Source organism: Erythrolamprus reginae, chromosome 1 (genome assembly GCF_031021105.1).
Source record: "Erythrolamprus reginae isolate rEryReg1 chromosome 1, rEryReg1.hap1, whole genome shotgun sequence".
Taxonomy (NCBI): domain Eukaryota; kingdom Metazoa; phylum Chordata; class Lepidosauria; order Squamata; family Dipsadidae; genus Erythrolamprus; species Erythrolamprus reginae.
In genome coordinates this window covers 74,669,309-74,696,610 of record NC_091950.1, presented here as the reverse complement: position 1 = coordinate 74,696,610, position 27,302 = coordinate 74,669,309, and the positions used below count along the sequence as shown (strand labels likewise).

The 27,302-nt window shown below is 38.6% G+C and overlaps 1 protein-coding gene across 4 annotated transcripts in view; it reads right to left on the bottom strand.

Annotated features, from left to right (window-relative positions):
• Positions 1-3,104: 3,104 nt before the first annotated feature.
• STRN3 (striatin 3) overlaps positions 3,105-27,302 on the bottom strand; it is a 52,295-nt gene continuing 28,097 nt past the window's right edge. For 3 of the 4 annotated variants that reach the window (XM_070756021.1, XM_070756029.1, XM_070756038.1), the window contains 10 exons: positions 22,618-22,758; positions 13,671-13,804; positions 12,185-12,360; positions 12,039-12,086; positions 10,598-10,719; positions 8,680-8,847; positions 8,124-8,264; positions 7,475-7,582; positions 4,872-4,958; positions 3,105-4,784 (listed from right to left, as the gene is read on the bottom strand). In XM_070756021.1, coding sequence (XP_070612122.1) covers positions 4,615-4,784; positions 4,872-4,958; positions 7,475-7,582; positions 8,124-8,264; positions 8,680-8,847; positions 10,598-10,719; positions 12,039-12,086; positions 12,185-12,360; positions 13,671-13,804; positions 22,618-22,758 — 1,295 coding nt within the window. In that variant the 3' untranslated portion in view covers positions 3,105-4,614. Of the gene's footprint in view, positions 4,785-4,871; positions 4,959-7,474; positions 7,583-8,123; positions 8,265-8,336; positions 8,455-8,679; positions 8,848-10,597; positions 10,720-12,038; positions 12,087-12,184; positions 12,361-13,670; positions 13,805-22,617; positions 22,759-27,302 lie in introns of those variants that run through there. The other variant, XM_070756048.1, reaches the window with a different exon arrangement.

Sequence of the window (27,302 nt, the reverse complement as noted above, 5' to 3'; positions counted from 1 at the left end):
AACAAAGATGTATAAAAATATGAATATGGAAAAAATGTAAATAAGCTAAGTAGAAATTTAGTTCTATGGTTTTTTGGTTGGATTGCTGTATTTGCTGTTAACAGTACAGTTATAGTTATTAGCTTGTATGTTAAAATTTACCACGGATCTCTATCTCTCTGGCTTTGCTTTATTTGCATTGTTATCCTGACATGGCACTGTCTTTTCAATAAAATAAAATAAAAATATTTTAAAAGTGCAGATTTAGTAAAAAGCTCCAATTAGTTCAAAATGTAGTAGCCTAATGACATTGCAGACTCAGGTGTCATTTCTCCTGTTGCGGCTGCACTGAGTGCCAATTTGCTTCCAGATGCAATTCAAAGTGCTGGTTGTCACCTTTAAAGCCCTTCATGGCTTGGGACCGGGTTATTTGAGGGACTGTCTCTTTTTGGTTATGTTCACATGACCTATTAGAGGGGGGGGGAGCAAGGAATGTTGCAAGTCCTATCTTCTAAGGAGATACATCTGGAAGGACATGGAAAGACCTCTGTAGTGGCTCCCTCTCTTTGGAACATCATCTTTAAAGAGATTAACTGCCTCCCTCCCTTTGACACTCTTGTATGGCCTTGAAAACCTAGTTCTACCAATGGATTTGGGGAACCCAGAGTGGGATGGAGTCTATCAAATGGCTCATTTGATTGTGTGTTGCCACCAGGGAGATAGGAGGTTGTTGTTTTTTAAACTGGGTTTTTATTGTTTGTAAGCCACCTGGTCACTGAGAGTGAGTGAGTAGCCATATAAATCTAAATAAATAAAACAAAGTATTATATGACCAGTGAAATTTAAAAAAAGCAGACAAAGCAGGTCAGCAAGAAAATCTGGCAATAGCTAACAGCAGGAAAATTAAATAAAAAGGCAAAGGATCTAATTCTGGCTGAACAAGGCCAAGCCTTAAGAACAAATACTGTACGTATAAAACCAAAATTGAGGTGACAGTAAAATGTCATGTCTTCAAAGAAGCAGAGGAAACCATTAACAGTTAGTTAAATTCCAGTTAACTGCTGCAAGACCGCAGACTGACTACAAACAATGGCATGACAAAGAAACAACAATGGAGCATTGGAATATCTGCAATATCATTTCCTTGCAAGTGGTGAAATAGACAATAGATTAATAGAAAATTAAGAAGCTACACCTGCTACATAACATCCAAACTTAACAATTATTAGTAAAAAATAAGACAACAAGAGTGGAGAATGCAGTACTTGGAAACAGCAGAGTAGAAGACAAACAGAAAAATCACAAAATATAAATATTTGCAAATAGAAGAACGACTGGTAAAAATTGGAATTGAGGGTCTTTCTTACCTATAGGACCAGGTCAGGGTAGTACTGACAGTCTTTGTAATATTTAATACTTTTTGATATTTTTTGAGGAAAATGGACTACCTTGTTAACAATAGAAGAGAATATTTGTAGCTCAAAATAAAAAGCCCACTTACCGTACTTCTGCTTCAAACGACCTCAGAAAAATAAAATCTCTTTGTAAACTTTACATCAAACCTGCATGGTTGGCTTCCTTCCATTTATATGATAGCCTAACTCGCCAATACAGTGGTACCTCTACTTATGAACCCCTCTGCTTACGAACTCTTTGAGGTACGAACCGGGTGTTCAAGATTGTTTTGCCTCTTCTCACAAACCATTTTCTACTTACGAACCCTTGCTTCTTTCTTGGCTGCTGCTGCTTCGAGCAGCTGAGAGGGACAGTGAGAGAAGAAGCGTTGGAGGGCAAACGGAGTGGGGGGAGGGACAGCAAGAGGTGGCGGCTGGAGGAAGGCGAAAAGAGTGGGAGAGATGACAAGCAAGATGAAGTAAGGCAAAGAATGGGAAGAGGGACAGTGAGAGGTGGACACAGAGCTCAACAGAGGGGAAAGGTGTGGGGGAAATGATCAGAGTGGGGTAGACAAAAAGGGGAGCAAGGACTCATGGAGCTCCAGAGAGGCTCTTTTCACCTTGCTTCATTGGGACTGTCACCACTTGCCACCTTTCGCTGTCCCTCCCCCCACTCCGTTCGCCTCCGCAGCGGCTTTTTTTTTTAAAGTCTTAAAGTTTTGGGTTTTTCTAATGGTTTTGCACGCATTATTTGTTTTTACATTGATTCCTATGGGAAAAATTGCTTCTACTTACGAACATTTCTACTTAAGAACCTGGTCACTGAACGAATTAAGTCCGTAAGTAGAGATACCACTTTACAAAGTTGTATAGCAGTGGTTCTCAACCTGAGGGTCAGGACCCCTTGGGGGAATGTCGAACGACCATTTCACAAGGGTTGCCTACGACTAAGGGAAAAGATAAATTTCTCATGGTGTTAGGCACTAAAGCTTCTTTTCTAAAACCTTGGAACATATTTTTATAATCTGACCAGACCCTCTGACCTGCCTGCCAATCAGCTTAAAACTCTATTGGGAAAATTGGCGCTAAACTTATGGATGGGGGTCACCACAACATGAGGAACTGTATTAAGGGGTCATGGCATTAGAAAGGTTGAAAATCACTGTTGTATAGCTAACAACATATTGAAACAATTTAAAAATTGTATTAACAAAGAATAAAACCTCTCAAGGAGCATCTAATCTGAAATAACAGTTAGACTGGAAATTAAGAGATATTTGGTCCAGGAGAGGCAAGCAATGAGAAAGAACCACTCACATATCTCATTTAACAATAATTAGCAAATCTGCATATAAAAGTATGATATATGTTGTTTATTTTCTAAAGTAAAGGCATCAATATTTGTAGAATTTGTAGAACCAGTCCAAGATTTTTAAAGACCACTTGATCAAAGGCAGTATTATTGTTATGAATTAAAATACAAAACATGTTACCTTGCCATTGTATTGTCCACTTAAAAATACCAGGAATATATGTTTTGAAACAGGTTCTTGTAAGGGAGGAGTTATGTCCCAAATTACTAACAACATGCTACAATTACTTAAAAAAAAAACCCAAAATACCTCAACATGTTAACAATACATGCTATTTTAAAAATCATCTTCTAGTTCAGTTACTTAGAGAATAGAATGATACACATAAATTTTGTAACAAAATATAGCCAACATAATATACAGGTACACCATTTAGTATTTATTATATGCATTTTATATACATTTTTTAAACAGCGGTACTTTTTGTTATGTTGTACAATCTTAAAAATTTGCTGATTCATAGTTCATAAAACAAAACTTACAAAACTCATCAAAACTCGCAAACTGATCAAAAAGATTTTTGTGGAAGACTAGAAAAAATACTTTATTGTCTTAATCATGCAGTTACACAAACAAAATCTTTAGTTACATTATAAACTGAAGCACATCTGAAAAAAACAAATCAAAAGCAGGAATAACAATTCAAAAACACAGCCAATTTCTGACTCTTGATTCAACTACAATTTTGCATTCTATTTGAACTGCAAATAAAAACATTTTCACTCCAGAAGTTCTGAAACAACTTCTTGGAATCAATTTTAATCCAGACGCTTAGCTGGAACAAAAAAAATTGTTTCTCTGTAACTTAAAAACTATTACATGTCCCATTTTTAGTCTATTTTAGACTGTTCAAAGAGTGCCATAATAGATATACAGGGCCCATTAACATACTACATAAAAAGAATATAAAGTCCAACAAAAAGTGAAATAAATAATAGGCCATTAGCCAGATGGGTAAAACTTGATAAATAATCTCGTAAATACAGTAAGATGTACAAAATATCACATAGTGATAGGATGTCAAGATTAATTTTAAAAGTTCATTGGAAGGGCTGGACATGTTTAATTCCTCTGTGTTCCTTTTACAAACTTTTTTAACAGTCCTTTAGGAAACCAGTAATGCAGTGATGATGAATTAGTATCCTATTGAAAGGACGTAGCAGAGCTTTGTTAAGCAACAAAGGGAACCGTGTTGTTACAGGGCAGCAGGGCAGCAAGATCTCTGGTTTAGGATACTTTAATGCAGAAAAACGTCATCCATACAATCTTGAGCACTGTTATGACAGGCTAAATATATAAAAGACATATAAAAACTAGAATTTTATCGAAATATTTTGTGCAACTAATGCTAAATATTTTTAAGTTAGTTCCTTTTTCTTTAAAGCAAAATAAAAGTTTAAAAGGGGATTCTGTGGCATTTAACCGATAAACAGAAAATACTAAGAGATGCAAAGAAAGCTACTCTTGGAGCTCACTCCCCCCACCTCACCCCCACAAGAGCACCACATTCCTAACCCTAAGGCAGCACACAGAGTCCAAAATAAACGTCTTTAATAAGATTTGATTCCACGTTCGTTTAAAGACACACCTAAAGAACAAATGCTCAGTTCGTATCCAGTCAAGGCTACAAATACTGGTTTGCTTCCCCCACCCCCCCACCCCAAAATACAGTAATTACAGTTAAATGAATCAGCCCAGTATTATTCATGAGATCGCAATCTGACCGATTTATACCTGCCCCAAACACAGTCTCTGCTGAGGCCGGTTACATGTAGTGTCATCAGTAACCTTTACAGTGATGGCAGTGATGCATTCCCTCTTTTTGTCCAGGCAAACCTGCTACCAAGGTGCAGGCTTGCTTTATTGTATCACACAAATACTTTGGCAAGGGCATCGGCGCCTGCGCTTGCAATGTATGCTTTTGAGGGGTGAAAAGCTACATCATAAATGGATTCATCCAGCTTTTTTCTATGGGCTGTTATTTCTTGCACACATGTTTTGCTGTCCAAGTTCCATAATCGAATAGAGCAGTCATGACCTGAACAAAAATAAAACAGAAGTGTTATAAATAAAGCACAAATGCATTACTTCAGTCTCTTGGCAACACAGAAGCTTGTTAACTTACTTCCAGACATCAAGTAGATTCCATTAGGATCCACAGCTAAGCTTGTGACAGCATCCAAATGAGCAACCATCGAATGGATCATTTTACCTAGTATTAATGTACATAATATATATGAAGAATAAAGACTTACACTTTATTAAAAGGTAAAATAATTATATGACTGGAAGAGTGTGATACAAAATTTAAACAGAATTGACATGCGACAATAATATCAAAAGAAATAGTGCATATAACAATTAGAAAAAGCTGGCACAATGTCTTTCGCTTCAGTCTTGATCAACAAAACAGATTCATTGTATTAAAATGTTGGAAATTGTGGAGAGCAACAGAAATGACTTCGAAAAAACTACATGGCAACCACTTACAAAAGCATGTTTTTGTTTTTGTTGTTGCAGAGTTTCTTCAAGGTCATCTCAATGGCTGTCCAGAAATATAATAATTGGGACGGATCATTTTTTTCTCATTAGGTGGCAAGGCTGCGAAATCCAACAATTCTGATAAATGACTACCAACTCAAACAAATTCTGAAAATTGAATTCTCTTCAACACACTAAAATATTATCAAACTTCATATTGCCATAAAGTATAACGCACGGCTATGGTTATAGTTGCTACCCTGTTTTCCCCAAAATAAGACATCCTCTAATAATAAGCCCAATCCAGCTTTTAAGTAAATGACAATAAAGCCAAGCACTTATTTCAGGGTTCAAAAAATATAAGACAGGGTCTTATTTTGGGGGAAACATGGTAGGATACACTGTACTTTTAATTGGAAATTATATACAGTTCTTTCTGTAGAACAGTGTGTTAAATTGTGGATGTCCAGGTAGTCCTTGACTTACAACAGCTTGTTTAATGACAGTTCAAAGTTAATATATGGCACTGAAAAGTTAACTTATGACAATTTTTCACACTTATGACCATTGCAGCATCCCTATGGTCATCTGATTTACATTTGCATGCAACTGGTTCATATTTATGATGGTTTATTTATTATTTATTTATTTACTTGATTTGTATGCCGCTCTCTGAGGACTCGGGGCGGCTTACAGCATGTAATATAAACAGTAAAATACAAAGACAAATCTACAAACCTAAAATCCCAATATTTTAAAAAACAATCATATACATTCAGATCTCAACCAAACACCACATTCATTGGCCAGGGTACCAAGACCTAATTGCCCCAAGCATGGTGACATAAGTGAGTCTTAAGATTCTTGTGGAAGGCGAGGAGGGTGGGGTGAATCTCCGGGGGGGCTGATTCCAGAGGGCCGGAGCCCCCACAGAGAGGCCCCACCAAGTGACACTGTCTGGTTGACGGGACTTGGAGAAGGCCAACTCTGTGGGACCTAATCAGATGCTGAGACTCTAATGTATAAAGCATGGTTTTTAATGGTTGCCTTCTTCTGCGGTCACGTGATCACTTTTTCTGACTTTCTGATAAGCAAAGTCAATGGGGAAGCCAGATCCACCTTAACAAACTTATTATTAACTTAACAACTGCAGTGATTCACCTAATTTTATAATTTCAAATGTTTTTGATTTTTAAATAAAAATTTCTCTGACTTGCAATAGAATATTTCAATGAAAAATAAATTGTAATTTCGCAGCTCTTTTTACAATTTATTCTGTTTTGTTTTGATGCTACCATTAACCCGAAGTTTAAGTTGACATAAGATATTCGAATACATAGAATGAAACAAAAGTTATTTTGAAATGCTCACTAAATTTTATGTTTGTACATCTCTTCCCTATTTACTTATTATTTATTAATATTTAATAAATGCAGTGAATAAAATATTTATAGGTTGAGCCAAACAAATATGTAACACAAAGAAAATAATTGTTGATTACTCTATGTAATTCAACTACCAGCTAGATCAGGCCTGTCAAACTGGTGGCCCACAGGCTGAATGCATCACACACAGGCTATGCCCACCTCAGCATTGCAAAGGCAAAAAAAGTCACAATATGTCACGAGAAGCGATCGAGCTTGACACTCATGTGCTAGATGCTTCTCAAGCCCAGAACCATTAAAAACCATGCTTTATACATTACTTTGCCCTTGAATCAGTAGAATGTTAAAGCCCAGTTAATATACCATTTATCTTCTTTTGTAATGTACTAAGTTTTATTCTGATCTCTTATGAGTGTCAGGATGAAATAACCATTGGGCTAATAAGCCTGATTTCAAAATGTTAATTATAACCATTAACATATTAATAAAACATGAAATAGGCCAGTAACTACTAGAAAACATTAACTGATTCACCACAAAAAGGCTTGGAAATTTAGATCCTAATGACTTAATACCTTTGAAATATTCATTGAATAATATTTCTAACTTTAAGTTTAAGTAAACAAGCTGAGACCAACCATCTTAGATTAATATGTTCTCTTGCAACCACTTTTATGATGAAAGAACAGAACAAAGAAGAAAAAGGCAAATAGAAATGTGAAGGCTAGGGATTAGGGAAGAAAAGCAGAATGAAAAAACCCAATAAAAATGACAAAGCAAATATTCAAATAAGCCAAAATGTAAAGAAAAAGGTGAAATATAAAACCTGAAAATGTCAAGAAAACTGTTTTAATTTTCTTACCCGTTTTATTGTCAAAAAACTTTATGTGTCTATCTTCATGAGCTGTTATTGTTACAGGAAGTGTAGGATGACTTACTACTCTGTTAATGTGATTGCTTGACTGTAGTCCTAGGAATGAAACACAAGCAATTATTATACTTTAATTAAGTATAAGGAATTAAGGAAGCATTAATAAAGATAGCTTGCTTTAGCCTTGTATTTCAAAATCATTAAAACTATTAGTATGTTATTAAATTAGCCAACTCTGCTAGGAAATTTCCATTGAGGATACAAGATAAAGTTATGAGATGGAATGATGGCAAATTTCAAATTTGACCTTTTCTGATTCTTTGGTTCCATTGAATACTAGAGAGTAGAAATTTCCATCCAATCTGTGGCAAAGCATTTATTTAGAAATGACAAAACTTAAGTTTACAACCAGCTGAAACCTTACATTTTTTAATTTCTCTTCTTTGTGTGAAAATAAGGGAATACAGTATAAGAACATCAGAGCTCAAGATAAACAATGGTTCATTGCTTTCAATTCATTATCCTAAATGTTTAGAACTTGAACCATTCAATTTGGTATGCAAAATAATTCCGTCAATTTGATGCAATATGCTTATACAATTAAGTTCAAGCAAAGAAATTGAAACAAAAGAAAATTTACCAGAATCTGTTTGTGAGGACAGCATTACCAGTGACTGGGATGTTTCCAAATCATAGATGACAGTGTTGCCAGTGCTGAACGATGTCACCATATGGGCAGGATCACAGCCTATGAAGTCAACTGATGTCGGTATTCCATATTCTAAAGCACACAGAGGGGGGGAGGACCCATAAATTCTGTAAAAACTATTTGTTAACCCAAATTTTTACCTTCATTCAGTATTTTCTTAGAAGTACTAATTCATAACATAATAAATCTATCAGGAAAATAATTAAAGCCTACCTTCCTTTCTTTAAACCCAATTCCATTGATTGCTAGTATCTTTGTCATCCTAAAATAAATGGATAGGATACCATCTCTTCCCACTCTATCTGGACCACTGTCCCAGATCTACCAAGAAGGTATCAGTATATATCCAAAGCATGTAGTCTGTTAGAATTATTACAATTACCTATTACATTTTTGATTTTTATAATTGCTATTAACCAACTCTTTAATATATTTGATTTAATCTTCTGAATGTTCTTTAAAAAGTAAAGACCTTCACGCCACTCACCTCTATTTCCATTGTAAGTGCAAATGCAGGTCACTTTTTCAGGTGGATTCCACAATCTAACACTGCCATCTGCTGAACAAGATAATAAGTGATTCTTTATACCACTATAAGCGAGATCCCAGACAGCATCTGTGTGAGCGATTAATGTGCCAGCTAGAACATTTGGCTCTGTAAAAAAAATTAAACAAGATGTTAGGGTTTTTTTGGAAAAAATCTGAATATTTCTCAATTTAGCCCATGCTGCAACTCTTTTATTAAAACCACAACTGCCAAATTTAATACTGCTAAGGACATATTACCATATTTTTCAGAGTATAAGACGAACATTTTTACCCCCCTAAAAGAGGGTAAAAAACACCGAATGCTCTGCCTGGGGAGTGGGAAGGGAGTTGGCGGGACAGTGGTAATAGCCGCAATTGGTGGCAACAGACAGCTGATTGGCAGTATTCCAGATTGATCCAACCCCCAATCAGAAAGGAAGAACAAAGGGGGAGATAGCGATGTTAACGCGTGTGCACAGAAACTTCACCTCCCTTTCCAGTTATCACACTGAAAGAAACCTGAATTCAATACTGTTTCTTTCACCAACCTCTCTAGTATTAAAGCGATCTGGACTCCAGTCTCTCTTTCCCAGGGTGAGATCAGACTAAAGAAACCCCCAGCTTTGCCCTGACTACAGAAGGAGATATTTTTCACTTCCTGTTAGATCATTTTCGATCTGACACGCCTTTATTTTAATATGTGGGGTGGGTTTTTTGGGTTTTTTTTCTTATTGGGTGTATTGTTTTAATATGTATCTTTGGATGATTTTTGTTTTTCTCTTTCCTTTTTATGTATTCTATGTACTCTGTATTATATCTGTAAATAAATCTTTAATATTTTTTTTAAAAAAATAGATCATTTTCGACCCTTTCTGCAGGGGGGGTGGGTGTTGAGATAAGCAGCTCCTCTTTCACTCCCTCCTTCTCAAAAGACTGCAACTTTGTCCCTTGCACTTCCTTTCCTGAATCTCCGGTGATAATCTTTATGGCTCTTTGTAAATAGAGCTAAAAAGTTTAAAGAGCAAAGTAACCACAGTTAGAGGAGGAGTAGCTCAGGAAGTTGAATACCCTTGCAGTGCACCCTAATCTCTAATCAAACCTGACAGCTTTAAGACTAATGAACTTCCATTCCCGAGCTAGCATGACTGGAGGAGGATTCTGGAAATTGAAGTCCAGAAGTCTTAAAGTTGCCTGGTTTGGAGACCCTTGCACCCCTAATCCCTAATCCAGGGGTTTTCAAACTTGACAGCTTTAAGACTAATGAACTTCAACTCCCATTCCTGAACTAGCATGACTGGAGGATTCTGGGAATTGAAGTCCACAAGTCTTAAAGTTGCCAAATTTGAAGACCTCTGGGTTAGGTATTAAGGGTGCAAACCTGGCAACTTTAAGACTTGTGGACTTCAACTCCTATTCCTGAGCTAGCATGACTGGAGGAGAAATTCTGGGAGTTGGTCCACAAGTCTTAAAGCTGTCAAGTTTTAAGTTTGTAAAAAGTGTCCATGGTTGCAAAAAGTATACATGTTTGTAAAAAGTATTCTTCTACACTGGTATTTTATTAAATAATATATTACTGCACCACTTGGTTCAGAATATTTTTTTTCTTGTTTTACACCTCTAAAATCTAGGTGTGTCTTATATTCCGAAAAATACGGTAGTTCACATACTATATGGATCTTACTGAGATCAGTCCAAAAATCACAAAAACATTGTAATTTAAATATGGATCTTACTGAGATCAGTCCAAAAATCACAAAAATATTGTAATTTAAATTCATATGAGCAATCATTCAGTTTATTATGCAACATAAAGGTTATCTCAGAGAAGTCAATTATTGACTATATTACACATCACATCATTTATAGATAAGGCTTACCATATGTATCATATGGGTCCACATTAGGGCTAGGCATATTCCACCATTGAATAGTTGCATCAATACCACCACTAAAACACTGTTCTCCATTAGAACTAATTGCCAAGGATAACACAGGTCCACTATTTTAAAACAAAGGAATTATTATTACTATTATTTTTGAATTTAGAAAGTTTAGATTTATCAACATATTTAATACTACTATTGAAAGTATTATGTCCTTCTTCTTTTCCATCTATAAATAAGAATCTATATTTGTATTTGTGTATGTATGCATGTATGTGTGGTAAGTCCATTTTTGATGCAATTTTTTTCTAAATTACATAACTAATATAAAAAATTTCTAAAGATTATAAATATATTCAGAATACAGTGATCCCTCGATTATCGCGAGGGTTCCGTTCCAAGACCCCTCGCGATAATTGATTTTTCGCGATGTAGGGTTGCGGAAGTAAAAACACCATCTGCGCATGTGCGCCCTTTTTCCATGGCCGTGCATGCGCAGATGGTGGAGTTTGCGTGGGCGGCGGGGAAACCCGGATCTTCGTCTGCTCGCTGCTGCTGCGGCCGCCCAGCAGCTGATCTGCTCAGCGGCAGCAGCGAGGAGCCGAATCGGGCTTTCCCCTTTGCGTGGGTGGCGGGGAAACCCCGATTCGGCTCCTCGCTGCTGCCGCCGAGCAGATCAGATGCTGGGCGGCCGCGGCAGCAGCGAGGAGCCGAATCGGGCTTTCCCCTTTGCGTGGGCGGCGGGGAAACCCCGATTCGGCTCCTCGCTGCTGCCGCCGAGCAGATCAGATGCTGGGCGGCCGCGGCAACAGCGAGGAGCCGAATCGGGCTTTCCCCTTTGCGTGGGCGGCGGGGAAACCCCGATTCGGCTCCTCTCTGCTGCCGCTGAGCAGATCAGATGCTGGGCGCCCACGGCAGCAGTGAGGAGGCGGGGTTTCCCCTTTGCGTGGGCGGCGGGGAAACCCTGATCTTCGTCTGCTCGCTGCTGCTGCAGCAGCAGCAGCGAGCAGACGAAGATCGGGGTTTCCCCGCCGCCCACGCAAAGGGGAAACCCCGCCTCCTCGCTGATGCCCCCGCTCGCCCACCCGCCCGCCCGCAAGATGGGGAGAGATAGAGAAAGAGAGAGAAGGAAAGAAAGAGATGAGAGAGGGAGGAAGAGAGTGTGAGAGAGGAAGAAGCAAGATAGAGAAAGAGAGAGAGAAAGGAAGATGAGAAAGGAAGGAAGAGAGTGATGTCATCGGGTGGGAAAAATCGCGATATAGCGTTCCGCGAAGCTCGAGATCGCGAAACTCGAGGGATCACTGTATATCTGATTGCTTTGTTTTAAAATTAAATAAAATCAAAAGAATGAATGTGCAGCCATTAAATCAACAATTTCTGAGGGCTACCTGGAGAAGCATTTGTCAGGAATATTTAAAAAATTAAAAATACTTACATATGGGCTCTGAATGTGTAAATAGGTTCCACATCTAATGAGGCACTCCTAAAATAAAAATGTCAAAAAGCAACCTGTGAGCATTATCTTGATACATTAAAACATCAGAACTTCTATGTTCTTTAACATGTAAATATAATACTTACTTTTTAGCAGGTACTGTTTTTTGTAAGTTCCAAAGTTTTAGGGTATGATCCTCAGAGGCTGTAACCAGCACAGGCTCGACAGGATGGAAAGCTAATGCTCGCACTCCATCAAAATGGCTGCGTAATGTATATTTAGGATTCCATGTTTTCCTAAAAGCATCTTTGTTGGCTGGCAGCTAAAATAAAAATGAATAATGTTAACCTAAGTAGCAAAAACATACAACTGTATAGTTAATCCTCAACTGATGACTGTTATGGAGCCTGACCACCACAGCTGTAAGTTGTGACAACTCTAAAAGACTTAGATCATGTGACTAATGTGATTTTACAACCTTGTTTGCAGCAGTTACTAACTGAATGCTGTAGCCATTCAGCAAACTAATGGTTTGCTATGGGCAGTTTTGCCAAAAAACCCAGAAATAAATGTTATTTTTTTGGCAAAAGTATCATAAAACATGGTGACATGACCTTGGGTTGATACAATCTTAGGGTCCATCTTGATTTACTGCTAATCTCTGGGAAATGACTACCAGAAGAGATGGCTAAAATATTGTTGCAGGAAGAGCAAGTCTGTGACTGACTGAGTGATCATGTACAATCATGGTATGAACAGATAATATCAAGGAAATTAATGTTCTATTGAAAGCTTTAAGCTCACCCAAATGCTCCATTAGGCTTTTGGAACAATATTCTGGGATCAATAAGTCCAAAATGGAACTTTCTGGTATCAATGAGAAATGTTAGAAATACCCTCCATTTCATTTCCTGAAGTGTTATCTGAACTATGAAACATATAATAATGGGGGTATCATAAGTTGGGACTCCTTCGCAGTATCAGGATCTGGAAAGGCTTGTAATTATTGATGGAATAATGGATTATATTGTATCAACAACTTGTATAGTAGATGCTATCTGTGAACTGAAAATTTGTTTAAACAAACAGCATTTCAATAATCCTAAATTACATACATATCTGCAAGATAAGAAATGTTGTATTTTGGAATAGCTATGTCAAAACTGATCTTAACCTAAATAAAAATGTTAAAACACTTCTAAACCAATGTTCTTGGAATAGGTACATTTAGATCTTGCTAAATTAGGTACTACTAGTTACTAAACCTAAATCTTCACATAATTTCCCCAATGAAGACAGTAAATGTTCATTCAATAAATAAGTGGCAAAATATATTTCTTGATGTTGCTTCTCCAACCAGAAATTATCTATTTACAAGATTTAGATAAATGTACATCACAGTACTGCAGTATCATTGATGTTTCTAAAGCAGTGTTTTTCAATCATGGTAATTTCCAGGATACGAATTTCCAACTCCTAAAATTGGTATCAATAGCCATGCTAACTGTGGGATTCTGGCATTTGAAGTCCATATACCTGAAAATTCCCATAGATGGGAAACAGTATTCTAAACATTCTCAAAGTTCTTGGTTCAGTTTAAAAGATATTAGGTGTTAAACATGTTATACTTACATCATAACTGTAATCTGCATCATTTGCCACGGTCAAGTCTGCAAGATCCCCAAGGCCTAGTACACTTAACAATACATCATCTGAACCCATAATAAACGACTTGCCCCCTCCAGATGGAAACGTTATTGGCTCAGCTATAATAAACAAAATACGGTTTATTAGGTGGTGTAAATTAATATATGAGCTTAAAGGTTTAACTAAATATTATAAAAATATACCCAGCATAAATGCAGAATTGTTATGCTGAATAATTTTGCAATTTATAATTTAAGAACCATGTAGCATAACATGAAATCACAAAGTGTTATGCAGAATTATTTCAATATTATCATTATTATTATCATTAAAAATTATCAATTATTGCAGAAAGTCAAGATCAATTTTAATTATCATACCTATTTTAAATATTAAGCACTACACATAAGAAAGAATGCAACTAATTTGCTTCTTTTCAAAAACATATTATTTTCCATTCTTGCAATGGACATGTATAGAACCTCTTTATAAGACTGGGAGGAGGAGAGATGTAGAAAAGATTATGGGGATTATTTCCACTTTGCTATTTTAATGAACCAACATTTTGAAATAATGACTCATGCCCTCATTACTACATATGTAGACTACTACAATGCACCTTACATGTGGCTGCCATATGGAAGCTTCAGCTGGTACATGATACATAGCTCAGATGCTTACATAAGTGGCTCTGTGTGGCTTACAATAGAGCCACTTATGAGAAATGGGAAACCATATTAATTAAATAAGTCGATAAATAAAAATACAGTATTAACCAACAAAGCTCTTTATGTCTTGGCAGCAAGCTACCTAACACTGCATCCCCCTAACAGAACCATTATGATTTTACTGGAAGAAGCAGTTGATTGTTCTCTACTTTTGGAGGTCAAATAGAAGCAATACTCGTTTAGTGTTGTTTCTTTGCTGATAGGGCCAGCCCTTCAGCATGACTTCCCATTTGAAGTTACATTTGTTCCTACTGTTGTCATCTTCTGAAATAATGTTAAAAGGTGTTTGAGTAATGGCATCTCATTGTTTTGGTATTCTATGCTTTATAGATTTCACTCCTTTTTTATATTTTTTGCATTTTTGCTTTTTATTGGAGTTTTATTATATTTATAATCCAATGAGTGTATTAAGATTACAGACGGTAAAATTCCAATAAAATGTTTTTAAATACATCATACAATATTGGAATAGCTGTTTTAACTAGAAGCAGAATTCTGCTTATAGGAGGATGCAAGAAAGGAAATCTTATTCTCCAGTATGGTTGTGAAGTAGCCCAGGAATAGGTTGCTACAGTCTGGTCTGATCTGCCTAGTTACCGAGTCTAGATTTTTTGGCCACTCCTCCATGCCTCTTTGCGCATGTCCCAGTTTTTGACTCAGTCATATCTGAAACAATCGTCTTTATAAATCCATCTCTAGCAAACTCTTCCTGGACATCCGAACTTCTGGATTCAGGTTTATCCCTTTTGATTATGCCACTCATAACAACATGGATGTTTTTTTGGTAGCAGTTGGCCCTGCTGATTCCAGCATTTGGGACCATTGGTGTCCATTTTGGCACTATTCCAGTGTCCAAGACTGAAGCCTCTGCAGCCATAGCAGCCATTCCTCCAGCTGCTTGATCTTTTCAAGCTTCGGTGGCCATTTTGAAAGTCTCCGAAAGTCAGAAGGTTTCTCACTTCCCTATTTGCCTCAGATTAGATGGCGACTTTGCTGGCACTCCTTTGCTGTTTCACAGTGTCCCTGGTAGATATCTCTGAGGTGAGTTGGGGGAAAGATCAGAAGCAACATGAGAAAATATTATTTGAGTGAAAGAGTAGTAGATGCTTAGAACAAACTTCCTGCAGACGTGGTTGGTAAATCCAGTAACTGAATTTAAACATGCCTTGGATAAATATATATCCATCCTAAGATAAAATACAGGAAATAGTATAAGGGCGGACTAAATGGACCATGAGGTCTTTTTCTGCCGTCAATCTTCTATGTTTGTATGTTTTTACCTCAGAACATTCTTTCTTGGTTTGGAGTCGGGCGGGCAGGCACTAAGCAAGGCACCATTCTACTTTGTGATGGTTGCTTTCTCCTGGCACCTTCTTCTGCTGGAGATTCACATTTGGACAGCCAGCGAAAGTGCTTTTTCAGGATCCCTTGAGAGCCCCTCTGAAGTGCCTTTTTACTTTCGCCCTGTGCCCACACCTTGTCTCAAGGCTGTAGTGGCCATTTTGGGAGCCTCAAGCAGCCATTTTGTATTTATCTTCGTGCATCGACCATTTACCTCTGCCAACCTTCAGAGGCTTAGTCCACAAGAGTCCTACATAGGTCATTCTTGGCTCTCCATCTTTCAAGCCCACCCCAACAGGGCTTCAATCAGACTCACTTCACTCAATCGTTATTGACTGTATGCAGATGCTGATTAGCCCTGCCATGGCCTAAGTCTTTCATGAGTGAGTCTACAGCCAGGTGTGGGCTAGTCCTACTAGACCACTACCTCATGGGCTCTAGTCTTCATCCATCAATACATCGTATGGATGCTCAGGTTGGAACAAGCCCTATTTAGTTGGGCTTTTAGCCTTCTGTCATTACTCTATCGTTGCTGGCCAGCCTTTGCTAGCGACCCTTGTCTCTATCAGTATGTGCTTCTGCCGGCGATGGTAGATTGTTCCCATGCATCAGAGCAGGTGGAGGCTTCTGTACCCAGAAAACCCTCACACAAGTCAGACAAGGAGGGCAAACAGTCTTCCAAGTCAAAGGATAAGCCACAGCCTGCTCTAGGCCAGCAGGCAGTTAGAGCGCACAGATCCCTCTGTAGTGATTGCTTTGTTTCTCATTCCTTCTTAAAGGAACAACCAATGATTTCTTTATAGGCCTTGTCTTTGGAAGCCTCTCCACGGACAACTTCCCAGGTGCGCAGACATTTGACCAGAGGTGAGGACCCCTTTGTCTGCCAGACTCCTGCGATGCCTCAATCAGATCAGTCCAGGGATTCTGAACTGGAGGAAGGTCCTACAGACTCTATAAGGTACTCAAGAAAATGACCTACACAACTTACCTGAGGGGATTCAAACCCTTATATCTTAGGCTATTTCCAAAAATATAACTGCGGGCCTCAGGCTGCAACATTCTTTATTTATTTATTTATTTATTACTTGGATTTGTATGCCGCCCCTCTCCGAAGACTCGGGGCGGCTCACAACATGTAAAAAGACAAATCGTAAGTAATCAACAATTTAAAATTTTAAAGATTTAAAAAACCCCACAAACTAACAGACTCACACACAAGCATACCATATATAAATTCAACGTGCCCAGGAGGGGGGATGTTTCAATTCCCCCATGCCTGACGGCAAAGGTGGGTTTTAAGAAGTTTGCGGAAGGCAGGAAGAGTAGGGGCAGTTCTAATCTCCGGGGGGAGTTGGTTCCAGAGGGCCGGTGCCGCCACAGAGAAGGCTCTTCCCCTGGGGCCCGCCAACCGACATTGCTTAGTTGACGGGACCCGGAGAAGGCCCACTCTGTGGGACCTAATTGGTCGCTGGGATTCGTGCGGCAGGAGGCGGTCTCGGAGATATTCTGGTCCAGTGCCATGAAGGGCTTTAAAGGTCATAACCAACACTTTGAATTGTGACCGGAAACTGATCGGCAGCCAGTGCAGACTGCAGAGTGATGGTGAAACATGGGCATACCTGGGTAAGCCCATGACTGCTCTCGCAGCTGCATTCTGCACGATCTGGAGTTTCCGAACACTTTTCAAAGGTAGCCCCATGTAGAGAGCATTACAGTAGTCGAACCTCGAGGTGATGAGGGCATGAGTGACTGTGAGCAGTGAGTCCCGGTCCAGATAGGGCCGCAACTGGTGCACCAGGCGAACCTGGGCAAACGTCCCCCTCGCCACAGCTGCGAGATGTTGTTCTAATGTGAGCTGTGGATCGAGGAGGACGCCCAAGTTGCGGACCCTCTCTGAGGGGGTCAATAATTCCCCCCCCAGGGTAATGGACGGACAGATGGAGTTGTCCTTGGGAGGCAAAACCCACAGCCACTCCGTCTTATCCGGGTTGAGTTTGAGTCTGTTGACACCCATCCAGGCCCCAACAGCCTCCAGGCACCGGCACATCACTTCCACCGCTTCGTTGACTGGGCATGGGGTGGAGATGTAAAGCTGGGTATCATCGGCATATTGATGATACCTCACCCCATGTCCTTGGATGATCTCACCCAGCGGTTTCATGTAGATGTTAAATAGCAGGGGGGAGAGGACCGACCCCTGAGGCACCCCACAAGGGAGAGACCTAGGAGTCGACCTCTGTTCCCCCACTAACACCGACTGCAACCGGCCAGAGAGGTAGGAGGAGAACCACTGAAGAACAGTGCCTCCCACTCCCAACCCCTCCAGCCGGCGCAGAAGGATACCATGGTCGATGGTATCGAAAGCCGCTGAGAGGTCAAGGAGCACCAGGACAGAGGATAAACCCCTGTCCCGGACCCGCCAGAGATCATCCATCAACGCGACCAAAGCGGTTTCCGTGCTGTAACCGGGCCTGAAACCCGACTGCTGGGGACCTAGATAATTCTGCATCTATCATGTCAGAATCGTCGTCTTGCTAGTCTAAGCTCTCCACAGTTGTAAGCCTAACTCCTCCTCAGGTCTTTGCCTCCCTTTCCAAGGACATATCTTCTCCCTGATCTCTCCTGGGATCCTGATATCTCTGATGATAAGTGGGGTTTCCCCTGAAACGTCTGCCTTTACTGGTTTATTCCCTCCTGGTCTTCAAAAGGCAATGGCTACCGCTTGCCTATCGGTGGATGAATCACTTACTGACCCTCAGTCCTCCGCTCAGCGCCATGGTCAGGCGTTATTTTCTGAACCTAGGGCTGAACAGCTGTACATTCTAGCGGCTAGCCCCTAAGTTATTCCGGAATGTTGTCCAAAAATAATATTCCAACCCAACTTCTAACCCTACCCCCAGTGGCAATGATAAAAGATTCTATGCCATAGCCCCCAAATTTGCTCAAATGCTACAATCCCATCAATAGACAGCCCAGTGGCAGCCTTGTCTTTCTCCTTTCCTTACATGGCAGGTGACATATTACAAAGATTGAAACCAGAGGATAAGAAATTTGAATCAGCTTATAGAAAATCTCATCAGTTAGCAGCTTGGGCCATTCAGGCCACTTCAGTGGAGTCCTTTTTTAATCGGTCATCTCTCCTGTTGTTCCAGGAAATTCAGGCCTGGTTGTCTCCTCAGGATAACTGTTTGAACCAAGACCTTAACAAAATAATCTTGGCTGATGCAACCTTTAATGCCACCAAGAATGCATCCTTGGCCTTGGTTGCAACGGTCACCTCCAGGCATTTTCCGTGGCTACACAATTGGAATATTGACCTGAGAACAAAGTAATGTTTGATTGCCTCCCCCTATTCCAGAAAGATGCTTCTTGGGGAGCCTCTTAACCCACTTCTCATTGAAAACAGAGACAAGCGTAAAGTCCTTCCATCTTTCACCAGGAGGGAAGACAGGAGGTCTGCTCCCTACTTCAGGAGGCAGTCCTTTTGCTACTTTCAGGAGGATCCTCCCCAACAAAGATCATAGTTGTAGTCCTGACAGCAGGATAGGGTCCCCCTCTGTGACAGATATGGTCCATCCACAGAAAGCCATTTTGTGGCACCGACTCCCACCAGTTCCACAAGTAGGAATGACCCAGCATCCCCCCACACACCCCATATAGGGGGCAGGCTGCACCTCTTTGGAGACGAGTGGTTGTTAACGACCACCAAAAATTTGGGTGTTGAATATTGTCTGATGCAGCCTATCCTTGGAGATCCTTTCCCTCTCCCTGAATTGCTTCATACAGTGCCCTGTCTCCAGCAACAACATCAAAGAGGTTGTTCCAGTGGAGGCAGGAATTCCATTCCATCCTGTTCACTGACTTCAGGGGGATGGAGAGCAATACTGGATCTAAAGATTTTCAACACACATCTGGTCTACAAGAGATTCAAAGTGTTTCCTAGCATCCATCCTCCAGGGAATTCGGCCAGGAGAGTTCCTGGCATCCATAGACATCTCACAGGCATACCTCCATATCCCAATCCTGCCAGAACATTGCAAATTTCTGAGATTTAGTTATGCAGGTTCAGTTACACCTGTAATATCAATCTTTTTCCTTTGGGCTTGCCTTGGCCCCAAGGTCTTTCCTGACAACCATTGCAGCTCACTTGAGATGTGTCTCAGTGAGGCTGCAATTCTACATGGACAACTTCTTGGTGCATACTCCCTCCCTCATCAGGGCACAAGAGGATCTCAAATTGATTCTCCGAAGCCCTTGGCCTTCTCAAGCCTTGGAGCGAAGGTGACATAAGCTGGACAACCGGAGGGCCCTCCAAATTTATATCAAGCAAACAGCATCCCCCAGGAGATTGGAGGCTCTCCTCATTTCCTTCCAACCCACATCGATGGCCATTAAAGTATCATCCTCGACCATTGGTCGCTGGATCAGAGTGTGTATTGTTAAAGCATATGAAGCACAATCTCTGCCAGTTCCCAGATGCATCACCACACATTCCATGAGAAGCGCAGCTACCACTGCTACACAGGCCATGCAGGCCTCCCTTGAGGATATCTGCTGGGCGGCTACTTGGGCCACCCTCTCCCCTTTCATTAGACATTACAAGTTGAATGCCTTCGCCTTGGCAGAGTCTTCCTTTGAGGAGAATTTTACAACAGGTCCATTTAGCTTTGGGGGCTCCAGACCCAATGGCTGCTCACCTTTAGGGATCCCAGGTTTGGTATATTCCATTCCTGGACTATTTCGCAACCACACTGGAGAAGGGGCATTGGTCTTACCCAAACGCCTTTTCTCAGTGGGTTGTGGAATAATCCAGCCCTGCCCTACAAAACATTCATGGGATCTGGAGTCGCCTTGTCTCTAACATTATGTACTTTTCAGCTATCATTTTGTTGAAAACTGGGACATGTGCAGAGAAGCACAAAGGAGTGGCTGAAAAATCAAGACTCAGTAAGTAGGAGGATCAGATCAGACTGTAGCAACCTAATCCTGGACACAACCCACTGAGAAAAGACTTTCAGGTAAGACCTGTCACAATGTATATTGACAGCCCCTCAGAGACATTTAGTAATGAAACAGTTAACTAGTGTGTCTTATTGGCTCCTCCTCTGGTGTCACTTCCTTTTCGTCCATGAATCTCCATGATGTAAGAAGTATATGTTCTCCTGTCCCTCGAGACAGTCTTTTATTTGTTTTATCTCTGTTTTTGAATAAATATCTTGTTTAAAGAAAAAATGTTTATCCATCGACTTCCGGAGTTAAGTCCTAACAGACTTTAATCATCCGCGACAAGACCAACACCCCTTTTTTTCTCCTACTACTCCAAGAACAAAGCTTTAAATCACTGAAATATCAGGTTATTTATCTTACAAATCTTTCATACATAGTCTCCATGTTAAGATCAATTAGTTTTCATTGTGATTATTGTTAGAGGGAAAATATATAAAGAATGATGTAGTTTTATTAATTTATAATGATGTTAAGCCTGTATTTTTTGGTATTGGAGAGCTCACTAAAATTCCAAAAAGAGAAAGTAACCAAAACATCATGCATATGTACAGCATAATTGGAATTTTTTTTAAAAAAATCAATCCCTTCCATTATTAGGATATAGTTTGGTTTTGACAAAGGAAGATAAAATTTGTTTATTTATTTAAAATAAACTTCAATATGGAATGTCTGAATTTTGCACTGTGATGAATGAGGTCATGCATCCATTCCTCTATGAATCATAAGCAGATCCATCCAGCTATGTTGCATATCATAAAAGTGACCACATCTCTTTGAATAGCTTAATGACTCAAACATTGTTACTCAGGAAATGAGATTGTTTTATAGCAGTTCTATGATTCTGCAAAGTACATCTCTTGCTGACAACAAAGGATTCAGGACTAATGATTATTAGTTATATATGCATGGTATGGTTGTGTGTATGTCTGGTTTTTTAAATAAGGGTTTTTAGATATTTTTAAATATTAGATTTGTTGTACATTGTTTTTTGTTATTGCTGTGAGCCGCCCCAAGTCTGCAGAGAAGGGCGGCATACAAATCTAATTAATAATAATAATAATTATTATTATTATTATTATTATTATTACTATTATTATTATTATTATAAAATAATAATTCAATCTTCCATCCTTCCAAGGTGGGTAAATTGAGGACCTGGATTGTGGCAGCAATATGCTGGCTCTGTTAAAAAGTGCTACTGCTAACATGCTATAAGCCGCCCCAAATCTAAGGAGAAGAGCGGCATTAAAAAAAATCAAATAAACAAATACACAAACAAACAAATAACTAAATAATGAAAGTGGACCAAGTAATATCAAAATGTTTATGTGAATGTCAATAGTTTGCTACCTAAATCTAATATATCGAAAGTTTTACATTATAATCCATTTGTTCACTTGAAAAGATTTGTTTGTTAAGGAAAGGTTCTATTTTACTGGAGGGAATTTTTAGGAGCATAAATTGCACTGAATATTCAAAGTTGATGAATATGTAGATTTTGATTATCACTTATTTACACATTCCAAAATATATCAGCAACCAACTCTTTATTGGTGCTATCAGTTACTGTGAATGCAACATTTTTGGAGGGAAAATCACTTCTCATCAGAAAAATTATTTCATTCCTTTCTTATAATTTGTTGCTCGCTGTTGTTTTATTAAGTTCATTTATTTTAAAATCAATATTAAGTATAATTTTTCTATCATTCAAAACAAAAGCTGGTGAATATAAAGTGGTAGACTTTTCAGAACCAGATTGCAAGTGATTGCATAGGCACCTGGTTCATATGGGCTATAAATGTTTGTATTTTATATCAAAAAATCTAAATACAAATAAATAGATGAATTTGTTGTACCTTCCTCTGCTTTTGCACCTTCATGATCAGTCATTCTAGAAGAGGGTGACCTAGATTGATTAATGACTCCTGAAGGGATGTGGGATAGCTCATCATCGCCCAGATCAGATATCATGTCATGCAGTTTTGTCCTGTTGACCCCTGTAAATTAATGTCAGCAGCAAAGGTTCATTTTATTGTTCCCTCTCAAATTGATATCCATCTACACGCCCATTTTGCTAATTACTGTTTTAATGTGATGTTCTTAAATAAAGATGCTTTCATAAAACCTACTTTGAATATTTGAAAAATTATAAATGAACCTAAAAAGGGGGTACAGACTGCTTTTTAAAATTAAATTGCTAGTGTTCCAATTACGGTAAAAGAGGAGAAAACTTGAATGTCTGAACTCCTTACGAAAGGCCATAGAATTTATGTACAAACCACCCACATTTTTATTAATTGACAATACTAGACAGAAGCTTGATTACCAAAAGGAAAACAATAATTGGGTGACTGGGAGGCAACAAACTGTCAACTTTCCCCCTTTTCTGGGTTTCTCAATAAAAGAGTAGTTTATAGGTATCAACACACACTTAATGTTTAGAACCATCATTAATAACCAGAAAGCTAATCTGAAACTGTTAATATGAAATGTAGCACTAATGAAAGAATTAAAAATTGAATACACAAAGTATTCTCTGAGAATGAGGGAATCCATAACATTCCAAGCTACTGTCTAACTACCAGTTCACAGAGAAGCGCTGGGGGAATTTCTTTTTTCTTTCTTTTTAGATTTTCTTTTCTCTACAGCCCTGGGCCAGATTCAACCCATTTTTAAATCTAATCTTTCTTTCACTAGCTTCTGCCTTTTTCCCAAATTTTATTTCACTCTGTTCAATTTTCAGTAAATTATCTTGTTGATAAGAGTACTGATTTACTTTACATAATTTATTTCCAATATTCTGCTGGATTGGAAAAAAATAAAAATTGAGATATGACATAGAATTTCTATTTCGTGTACTTCCCCTGAACAGATTCGAGTGGACAGTTGTACTATTTGTATGCAATCCTAAATGTATGTTTTGCAGCCCCAGAAATCCCAGAATTACACCACAAAAATAAATAGAAAATGCCCCAAAACTGAAGTCCAGAAAAGCCAAAGAAATGAGATCCATCTAGCTTTAAGAAATATAGATAGGAAAACAGGAAGAAAGCAATTATCTGATACAATGAAAGCCACATTTGTTTTTTCCTGGTGTTAAAAATACATTCAAGAAGCTTGACTCTTGAAAACCACTGAAATCTATAACTGACTAATACTCATAAATACAAAAATGCTTTCTTGCATCTCTACATTACAGTGAGTAATATTTTGTCAAATTATCCAAAATATGCAAGCAACTATAAACCTATCTGTATTTATGATGCCTGCAGTGTCCCAGGATCATGTGATCACCATTTGCGTCCTTCTGAAAAGCAGAGTAAACAGGGAAGGCAGATTCACTTAACAACCATGTTACTAACTTAACAACTGCAATGATTCACTTAACAGCTGTGCAAGCAAGGCCATAAAATGGGGCAAAACCCACTTGATAGCTGTTTTGCTTAGCGACAAAAATGTTGGGCTCAATTGTAGTCATAAATCGAGGGCAACCTGTACTGATGAAACCCAGATTCTTCACTGCTATTTCATCCTATTTCAAAGTGTTGGTTATAAAGCCCTTCATGGCATCGGACCAGAATACCTTCGGGACCGCCTTCTGCCGCACAAATCCCAGCGACCGATTAGGTCTCACAGAGTTGGCCTTCTCCGGGTCTCGCCGACGAAACAATGCCGTCTGGTGGGCCCAGGGGAAAAGCCTTCTCTGTGGCGGCCCCAACCCTCTGGAATTAACTCTCCCCAGAGATCAGGACTTCCCCCACCCGCCTTGCCTTTTGCAAACTCCTAAAAACCCACCTCTGCTGCCAGGCATGGGGAAATTGATTCCCCCCAGCCGTCCCATTTTATGTATGGTTTGTTTGGGTTGTATGATTGTTTTTATATTAAGGGTATTAACTGTTCTGTTTTTGTTTTAATCATTGGATTTGTATTGTGTATTGTTGCTGTGAGCCGCTCCGAGTCTTTGGAGAGGGGCGGCATACAAATCTAATAAATAATAATAAATAAATACTGAACGGATCATGCTGTGAAAATCCCAAACTGGTTTCTGGAGTTTATAAGAATCTACATATTAAGTCAAAGCCGTACCAAGACAGAGTTGTTTGGTAAATTTTAGGGCAATCTTAAAACAAATTTTTTTGTTGTTATATTAAAGGGTTATTCTCTCCCCAAAGGATTTGGTATATTAATTTGGGGTTCTTCTGGACTTACGGTTCATACCTCAAACAGGTCGAAACTACAGGCAGAACTTTTTCCCAGCTTTATCAAGTGCACCAGTTATAATCCTCTCTATCTAAAATGCTCCAGCAACAGGAATTCCCACCCTTATTGGCACTTATTATGTTTGGTTGCCTTTAGAGGAGATCCAGAATTGTATGTGGTACTAACCTTTTAGAGCAAACCATAAAGTAAGAATAACACCAATTCTGAAGTTATCGGTAAACATCCAGCTCAAATTTGAACTGATTATTATCCTTAAAATGCAATATCAGGATTGGCAATATCTGGGCAAAATCAAATCTGCATCCAGTCATTTATAGAGGATCTATCTCAGGTCTATCTTCTTCAGCAAGGTTTATGGGACATGGGCCAGATAAAAGATATTCTTATTTTTAACTTACTTTTATGCAACATTCTAACCCATAAGTAATAAGTTAAATTAATAGTTCCGTTATCAGCCTAGGTTTTTTTATTGTTGATTTGTATCAATAATAAAATATATATTGTAAGCCACCCAAATTTGTTGGGTATGAGATTTCCGACAAATAAAATTAATTAATTAATTGATAAGGGGAGAGATGCTGCCTAGGAAACAATCAAACAGAGAAAAAGAGAGAACCTCCAATGGATTTAATAGTCAGATGAGGAAATTTAGGAAAGGCCAACCCTAATTGATGAGGTGATTACAAGTGATGATGGGAATCTGTACCTTCAGACAAAATTCTGTTAATGTAACCTTACAATAAAGTAGAATTAGCTTCTCTGGTCATGTTTTTTGTCTGGTTTACTCAGAAAGGTTTAGAATACTACTTGAAGACCATTAGTGTTAAATCAGGCTAGAATTATTGTAAACATTTTTTCCAGTATTATCCTTCCAGCAAATACTAATTATATTACTTACCGTACTTGGATAATCTGCACTACCAAAAAAAAAAAAGCCTTTGACTAAAAATACATACAGTCTTCAACTTATGACTACAAAAGGGATTGAAAAATTTGTTAAGTGGTGTGGTCATTAAATGAGACAACATGTGACCACATACGATTTTATGATCTTGTTACCAAATGAGGTTGTTAAGCGACTCACCAAGACTGTTAAGTGAGACATGCCAGCTGATTTTCCCATTTTAACCTTCTCTGCTGGCTTCCCCATTGACTTTGCTTGTCAGAAGACATCACGAATGGTGGTCAAGTGACCCTGGGATGCTGCAATAATAATAAATATGCAACGGCTGCCAGGCACCAGAATCACAATTACATGACCATGTTGTGTGTGTGCTGCCATGATAGTAAATGTGGGGACTAATTATAAATCATTTCATCCCCGTTTGAACTGTTACTAAACAAATGGCTGCAAGTTGTAATGCATGGCACACGCACACACGCACACTTGTGTGTGTGTGTGTGTGTGTGAGAGAGAGAGAGAGAGAGATTATTTCAAGCACCAATTGTCAATAAAGAAGCTGTTCTGCTTGTATAATAAAAATGTTTACACTTTCTTCAGCATATAAACCTTTAGTTTCTTGCTATGATTGGCAAGATCATGGACTTCAAAAATAATAATCTTTTAGAATTTTCTAACTTAAAACCTGTTATTTATTAGATCAATTCCATATGGCAATTTCAATAATCCTCTAACAGATGTTTGTATTTGAGACAAAGGAGAAAATAATATAACAGGTTAGAAACATTTCAGAAGAGGCAGGAAATTATGCAATTAGTACTGGGTTAAAGAAGTAATGCAAATTATCATGCAAAAAGAAAAGAAAAGCAATCCTCCAAAGCACAATTTTTAAAACAGTATTAAAAAGATGAAAATATTTATTTTTTTGTGTAAATATTTTTCGTGAAAATATTTAGTCTTTTTGTGTGTTTCTTTTACATGTAAATTCTACTGATGTACTGAATGTATATCTGAGATAGAATTAGAATGTAAACTTCAGCCCTTCAAACTAAGTATATTATTCATCATTTAAGTTCTTCCTGCCTTAAACCTATTCCCTACTTCTTTTAAAGATTCTCTGTAAAGTAGCATTTTTTTAATTTTTAAAACTTAGTTTAAACTCATGCTGCTCAGTCCATCAAGACTACAGTAGCTACTTTCAAGGATGGGATAGAGCAGAAGAGAAAATATGAAACTGATTAATATGAGCAGAATTCCACTTAATATAATTCAGAATTGATACACTGGAGCACTGAATCCGCATGGCCATAAGCAGATCACTGCAAACTAAAATCGAGAAGAGAGTAGCTACTAGTGTTCAGTAAATGTGGCATGGAACAGCTTATAATGGTATGTTAGCAATCAATAGGAATAATTCTC